We start from the raw sequence: 7,486 nt of genomic DNA on the forward strand, positions 1-7,486 counted from the left end.
GTTGGTGGGAGGGGACGGTGCTCGGGGGGGCCGTTCGTTTCGAACCCCCGAACCCCCCCTGGCTACGGGGCCTGCTCTAGCATACTTTGGTCATGGCATCGACTCGTATAATTTAATCTAAATTAGTCCAGAATTATAGTTATTTAGTATTAGATAGATTACTTTGAGACATGTCCGAGCTTAGACTTCTTGGAGATCCAATAGAAAATAACTAGGTGACCCCCCCTCCCCACCCCATCACACACATACTGCGCTTCACGTTAAACCGCGGCCAACATCGACATTGACTGCCGCCTCTCCTCCCGACCATGGAGTCGTGGTCGTCTTGTTGCGGCCCCGTCTAAGTCTAGTCTGCCGGCGAATCTGCGTGGCGCTGTGCGTTCACGGGTGGCGGATCCGGGGCGGCAGATAGGGAGGAGCTGGTTGCCAGGTGCTGCAGAACCGGCTGACGAGGCCGTCCTAGACAATTGGTCACCGTCATTGTTCTCACGAACCCGATGCAACAGCTCACGCCGGAGGACCGTGCAGGGTACGCCGATAGTTACTACGTCGTTAGTTTGTCGTTATTAATTTATTAATTTATAATTTTTTGTGAAATATTGTTATGTCATCATGCGACCCTATGCGTTAGCTGTTTTTATTAATTAATTATTTAATTAATTTAATATTTGTATGATGTCTGATTGTGCACCCAATGCATTGCCTATTTTATTTATTTCATTTGTTTATTTATGTTTTTATTTATTTTATTCATTACAACTCGTTCATCGTCGTGTTTTGTGTTGTATGTTGCATTCATACCCCCAAGAAGCCTTGGGTGAGCCGCCTAGCCGCGTTTGCATACAGTTCACGCTGCTCACACACCGCCATACACCTACCTGCAGGGCTGTACACACTACCTGCCGCCAGAACCTCATGCAGTTCCTACACACGCCCAAAGTATGTCGACAAACCGACCCGAACACCACTTCCCGGTATTTACGCTGACACGGCACGGCGGGGTCTTACGTAAATAATTACGTAAGATTTAATGATATGTAAACAAATATATAATATTAAATTGGGAAATATTTGGCTGTAAATGTATCAATAAATTATGTATAAATTTATTTCATTTTTTTATAAATCATAATCATACTATCATTAATTATAAATGTATAAATTTTTTAATTTATTTCAAATTTTTATAGGAGTCACACCTGTGTTAGATGTCACATTATGCTATCATGTGTGCAGAAACAGACATCTATCGCTATAGTGTGACACTTGTCATTATCCCTGTAGTAATCATTGATATTACCGGCTTTGATGTTATAAATATGTAAATTTCAGATTAAACATAGTGTTAGAGCCACGATTCACTTCTATGTAACTTGCTAGGTATTATCCACAACTGTCCACTCTCGATAACAATCGTTCGCTTGTGAGTTAACGTTGCCATCGATACGTCGCCTTTAAGGAGAACGTGACGCGCAGAGATCGAGGGCAGAGAAGTGTACGCCGATTCACGGAGGGAGACGTGTTTCTCTACAACCGATCCGCCGGCGTCCGACAGCAAGGTGAGGATTGCACAAGACACACATTCTTTACTTTACGCTTACTTAATTTACTTTTACTTCTTACTCTTACTTTACTTACTTTACTTTACTTTACTTTACTTTACTTTACCTTTTTTTACTTTACTTTACTTTACTTGCTTTACCTTATTTTCTTCTTTACTTAACTTTACATTTGCCTTACCTTAACCCCTCAACTTAACTTTACCTCATCTTACTTTACTACATGAACTTAACTTAATTTACCTTTACATGAACTTAGATTTAATTTACCTTACATGAACTTACTTAATTACCACATAACTTAACTTAATTTACCTTACAGAACTTAACTTAATTACCTTACATGAACTTAACTTAACCTACATAACTTAACTTTAATTGTTACCTTACATTAAACTTAACTTAATTTTACCTTACAATTAACTTAATTTTAATTTACCTTACAATTAACTTAACTTAATTTACCTCTCATACTTAACTTTATTTACCTCCTTACATTGACTTAAACTTAATTTAACTTACATTAACTTAACTTTATTTACTTACATTAACTTAACTTAATTTACCTTACATTAACTTAACTTTATTTTACCTTTCCTTGTCTTACTTTACCTTACTTTACATTATTTTACCTTAACTTTACCTTTTTTACCTTACTACACATTTACTTTACCTCTGCCTTAACTTGGTTTACCTTACCTTTACGTTACCTACTATGTGTACGTACGATGTCCTCGTCCTGCAGGCATTGCTTGCATCGGCCTGTCGTTCGTCGGAGCCAGCAAGAGCTGCGACATCCATCCGTGTCCTAAAGCCGCAACAACGTGGTTTGAAGCGGAGGCCTCCGCCGAGTGTTTCGACGCCCTACGCACAGCGACACCTACTAGAACGGACAACTTCGGACCCCAGTTTCCCCGAGTATGCACCGCGTAGCGCGACGACGCTAGCCTTAGAAAACACGGTGCCTATAGGGATGCTGTCGCTAGGTCGTGTAAGCTAAACGGCTCGTACGAGTTTTCACCGCCCATTCTCAAACATGTCAACTTTTCGACACTTCCTCAGTGAGCATTTTAGAGTTGTCCTATCATACCACTGTGTGCGTGAGCAGCCTGCACTTTCTGGTCGGTCTGTTCAACAGTGACAAGAATGAATAGGCCAATCCTTGATATTTACCAATTACGACAACAAATGTGTGCATTTTCTTATTAGATTTTTTTATTGAATTCATTTTTTCATACACGTGTTTTTTATTTAAATAACTTCTAAGACGGGCGGTTCGTTAAAGTCTATGTGTCTAAGTTTAAAATGTAAACGGTGTACTATAATTGGAGTGACGAAGAAATTACACGATCTCACGCACTGCGTTGTGGCGCCCCCTGCGTTGCAGCAATTCCGCCGGGTTGGTGCGGTTCAGCGTGTGGGAGCGAGGCGACCGTGGACCATGCCACAGGCCTGCATGAGCGTTCTGCACGCCGGCGTCAGTGAACACGCCTCTGCCGACCTCATCACCGAAGTACAAGCCTCCTCCCCGCCCCGATGCGGAGACAGGGGGCGCCGGCGGCAGCGGAGGCGGCGGGGCGCGGCCGCGACAATGGCGGACGAGCTGACGACCGCTGGCGCCACCGCAGCCTGTCGCCGCCGCGCAAGCGTACCGAAGGGCTAGAAGCTTGCGTGAGATGGTCGGATGTTTGTTAATGTTTATCTTCATCCCCTTGTCCGGCACCTTCCGCCATGAAGCAAGGGGAAAAATATTATTATCTCAATGTATTAAAACACATGGAATTGATGCGATAATTGAAGCCTTTTAATTTTAATTTTGGAGAATGCCATAAGAACGCTAGGGTCGCGGTAATGTTTAAGGTAATTTTGGTAAAGCGTAATGCCAATAGCCTACGTTATATACTTGTTGGTATACGTCGTTATACGACATTGTGTTATATATAATCATATGATTGTATATTATTATATATAATAATATGGTTTACTTAATTACGTATAACGTTGGTTATACGAATATAATTCTTACATTATATGTGTTATATATATCATATTATTATTATATATAATAATATGGTTTATTATACGTATATGTTGTTATACGATATATGCTATACGCTTATAATTTAGTTATATATAATCATATGATTATATATTATTATATATAATAATATGGTTTATTATACGTATACGTTGTTTATACGATATATGCTATTGACATTATTTATATATTAATGCCTGCATGTTGGGGGCACTATGCTTCTCAGAGCTGCTTGCTGAGGGAAGGAATGTGCCCGAGCTGGTAGCGAGGGCACTATTCCTTCCCAAGCAACCACTATTGAGAGATAGTGCCCCAACAGCAGGCATTAAATTGTTTTTTTAGTGCATCACACTGACTTATGCAAATTTCTACTTTTCTGCGTATATACCTTCTTTATACTCCCTAATTTGGCCGGTGCATTTCGATGCTAACAAAACGCTCGAACAAACACCAAATCGCCCATTAATTCTAAAAATCTTGCGTGGCGCCCAGACGCAGGAGATTTCGTGACGTAAACACAATGCGTATAATACAATAGTGTGCGTCGCGCAAGCGTAGTGCCCGCTAAGGCGGCACTATTTTCTTCATAATGCCTGCTGCGTTATCCAATGAGATTGCCAGCGATTCATCAGTCATGCACTCGAAATTTTATATATAATCATATGATGATATATATTATATATATAAATGGTTTATACGTAATATGTTGTTATACGATATATGTGCATACGTATTATGTGTTTATATAATCATAATCATATATACATCAATATAGACAGACTCACTTAGATATATTGATATATTGATAGACTCCTGGATTTATTATATATATTAAATTGGGTTTTATTATACGTATTGCAATATATGCTGTTACGCATAATACGATATACTGCACCTATACATTATATTATGTTATATTATTGTATATAATAATATGTGTTATACGCGCGTATCTACGTCACAGATTCTGCCGGCACTCCGCTCTCCTCCTGGAAGAAGAAGATGCAGGACTCAGTGGCAAGCTGTTTGGACAGGTACGCCGGTAGTTCCTCACTGCGGGAACCCTCCCCTCTGACTTTTCTCCCTGCTCGCCCCTTTCCCCACTCGCGCTCGTCCCCTTCCCCCCGCTCACCCTTCCCCGACTGCCCCTTCCCCCGCTCGCCCTTCTCCCGCTTCGCCCCTTCCCCTCAGCCCTGCTCGCCCTCCCCTTGCTCGCCCTTCTCCGCGCTCGCCCCTTCTCCCTTGCTCGCCCCTTTCCCCGCTCGCCTTTCCCCGCCCTCGCCCCTTCTCCCGCTCGGCCCTTCTCCGCTCGCCTCTTCCCCGACCTCGCCCCTCCCCCGTCGCCCTTATCCCGCTCGCCCTTGCCCTCCGGCTCGCCCCTTCTCCCGTGCCCTTCCCGGCTCGCCCCCTTTCCCCCCCTTAGCTTCGCCCCTTCCCCGCTCGCCCTTCTTCCTGCTCGCCCCTTCTTCCTGGTTGCCTCTTCCCCCGCTCGCCCCTTTCCCCGCTCGCCCCTTTCACCGCCTCGCCCCTTCCCCCGCTCGCCCTTCCCCCGCTCGCCTCTTCACCCTCGCTCTCCGCTCGCCCATTCCCCTCGCCTCGCCCCTTTCCCCGCTCGCCCTTCTTCCCGCTGCCCCTCCCCGCTCGCCCCTTTCCCCACTTTGCTTCGCCCCTCCCCGCTCACTCCCCGCATCGCCCTTTCCCCGCTCGCCCTTCCCCCTCTTCGCCCCTTCCCCCGCTCGCCCTTGCTCCCCCACTCACCCCTTCCCCCTCTGCCCTTCCCCCGCTCGCCCCTTTCCCCGGCTTCGCCCCTTCCCCCTTCGCCCTTTCCCCCGCTCGCGCCCTTCCCCACTCACCCCCCTTTCCCGTCTCGCCCTTCCCGCCGTCTTGCCCTTCCCCCGGCTCGCCCCTTCTCACCGTGGCCCCCTTCCCCCGCTCGCCCCTTCTCCGCTTCGCCCTTCCCCCAACCTACCTACCCCCGCTCGCCCCTTCCCCCCAGCACGCCCCTTCCCCGCTCGTCCTTCCCTCGCTCGCCCCCTTTCCCCGCTCGCCCCTTCCCCGCTCACTCTCCGTCGCCCCTTCCCCCGCTCGTCCCCTTCCTTCCCCACGCTCGCCCCTTCCCCCGCTCGCCCCTTTCCCGCTCCGCCCTGTCCCCCTGGCGCGCCCCTTCTCCGCTCGCCGCCTTCCCCCGCTCGCCCCTTCCCCTGCTCGCCCTTCCCCGCTCGCCACCTATCCCCGCTCGCCTCTTCCCCGCTCGCCCTTCCCGCTCGCCCCTGCCCCCTGTTCCTCCGCTCGCCCCTTCCCGCTCGCCCCTCTCCCGCTCGCCTCTTCCCCCGCTCGACCCCTTGCCCCCGCCTCGCCCTTCCCCGTCTGCCCTTCCCCCCGCTCGCCCCTTTCCCCGCACGCCCCTTTTCCTCCCCGGCCTCGACCCCTTCCCGCTCGCCCTTCCCCCGCTCGCCCCTCCCCCCGCCACGCCCTTTCCCCCGCTCGATCTTCCTCGCTCGCCCTTCCCCCGCTCACCCCTTCCCCCCACTCACTCTACCCGCTCGCCCTTCCCCGCTCGTCCCTTCCATTCCCCCACGCTGCCCACTTCCCCGCTCGCCCTTTCCCCTCTCGCCCTTTCCCCGCTCGCCCTTTTCCCGCTCGCCCCTTCCCCGCTCGCCCCTGTCTTCCCGCTCACCCCTTCCCCGCTCGCCCTTCCCCGCTTGACGCTTGGGCTTGCGCTTGGGCTTGACGCTTTACGCTTGTGGTCGTACAGACATATGAACATAATATCAACGTGGCTATGTATAGAAGGGGCACGTGCCGGTCTATTCTCTCGGTTTTCGTTTATTTCGATTGCATTACGTTCACGCTGTGTTTCCCGTGTTATGCTATGTTTTTTTTCGTGCACGAGTTTACGTTTCTGGTCTTCTGTTTATTTGTCTTTTGTTCTTCACACTGCCTTCGTTAAATATTCTGGTTTTCTTGTGCAGCCAGTATCGTATCACACCCTGCAGTGTTTACCACTACGAGTGAATTCACGTGTTTCGATCACAGTCGAAATTTTTCTCTTCATACATCGTTAGTAACGCAGTAACGCCTAATAATAAGATAACAAAGCAGGCATGCAGGCAGAGGCAAAACATGCGAGAAAGCATACGTGGATCACAAAAAACATAAAATGTATGTGTTTTTGGCAGCCTTTTAATTGTATGTATGTATGTATATATATATACATACATACATACAGTTCGACGATTTTTGATACTTATATATATATACTATAATATATATATATAATATAGATAGATTATCTAATCAAAAATTCTCGATGGATTTATTTAGTTGCTATGCACATCTCGATGGGGAAAACCAGAATGTGCGTCTCCCGACACACGCCCCCCCCCCTACGTATATCTGTCACTCGTCTCAACGTGTGCGTGTTGTAGCGCCGCCGCCGCTGCAGGCAGCGCCGCAGCAGCAGAGGCAGCCCACCAGGGGGAGCTGGTCGTCGTCGGAGGCCTTAGTGGCGGCGCAGCTGGCGGTCCGGGGAGAAAACCGCTTGCCGCAAGCGTTCGTTCACGGTGTCTCGACGCTCAGCAGCTGGCGCACCTGCGCCGAAGATCCGCGCGAGAAGGTGGCTCACACGGCCTACTCCCGTGTACGTGCAGATAAACATCCGAGCATGCGGTGCGTGCGCTTGATCGAGTGCAGGGGGCCCGGGCGCTGCTGGTAAGGGCGGAGGGGCAGGCCAGCACCACACTAGGTGGTGATGGCACATGTTGGGGAGGGGGAGGGCGGTTAGGGTGGCTGGTTGGGAGGGGGGAGGGGTGTTAGGGTTTGGCTGGTTGGGGAGACTGGGGGAGGGGTTGGCGTGGCTGGTTGGTGGTTGGGCAGGGGGAGGTAGTTA

General features: G+C 49.1%; 1 protein-coding gene across 1 annotated transcript; it reads right to left on the reverse strand.

The window, feature by feature from the left end:
* Positions 1-5,451: 5,451 nt before the first annotated feature.
* On the reverse strand, positions 5,452-7,255 carry LOC106819577 (collagen alpha-1(VI) chain-like; the record flags this gene model as incomplete). The annotated part of the gene is made up of 3 exons (XM_014824190.1): positions 7,189-7,255; positions 5,891-6,002; positions 5,452-5,503 (listed from the first exon to the last, which is right to left on the reverse strand). Coding segments are annotated over exons 1-3 (231 nt in total), but the record flags the coding sequence as incomplete, so codon positions are not given.
* Positions 7,256-7,486: the final 231 nt, after the last annotated feature.

This window comes from Priapulus caudatus, unplaced genomic scaffold (assembly GCF_000485595.1).
Source record: "Priapulus caudatus unplaced genomic scaffold, Priapulus_caudatus-5.0.1 Scaffold3738, whole genome shotgun sequence".
NCBI lineage: Eukaryota > Metazoa > Priapulida > Priapulimorpha > Priapulimorphida > Priapulidae > Priapulus > Priapulus caudatus.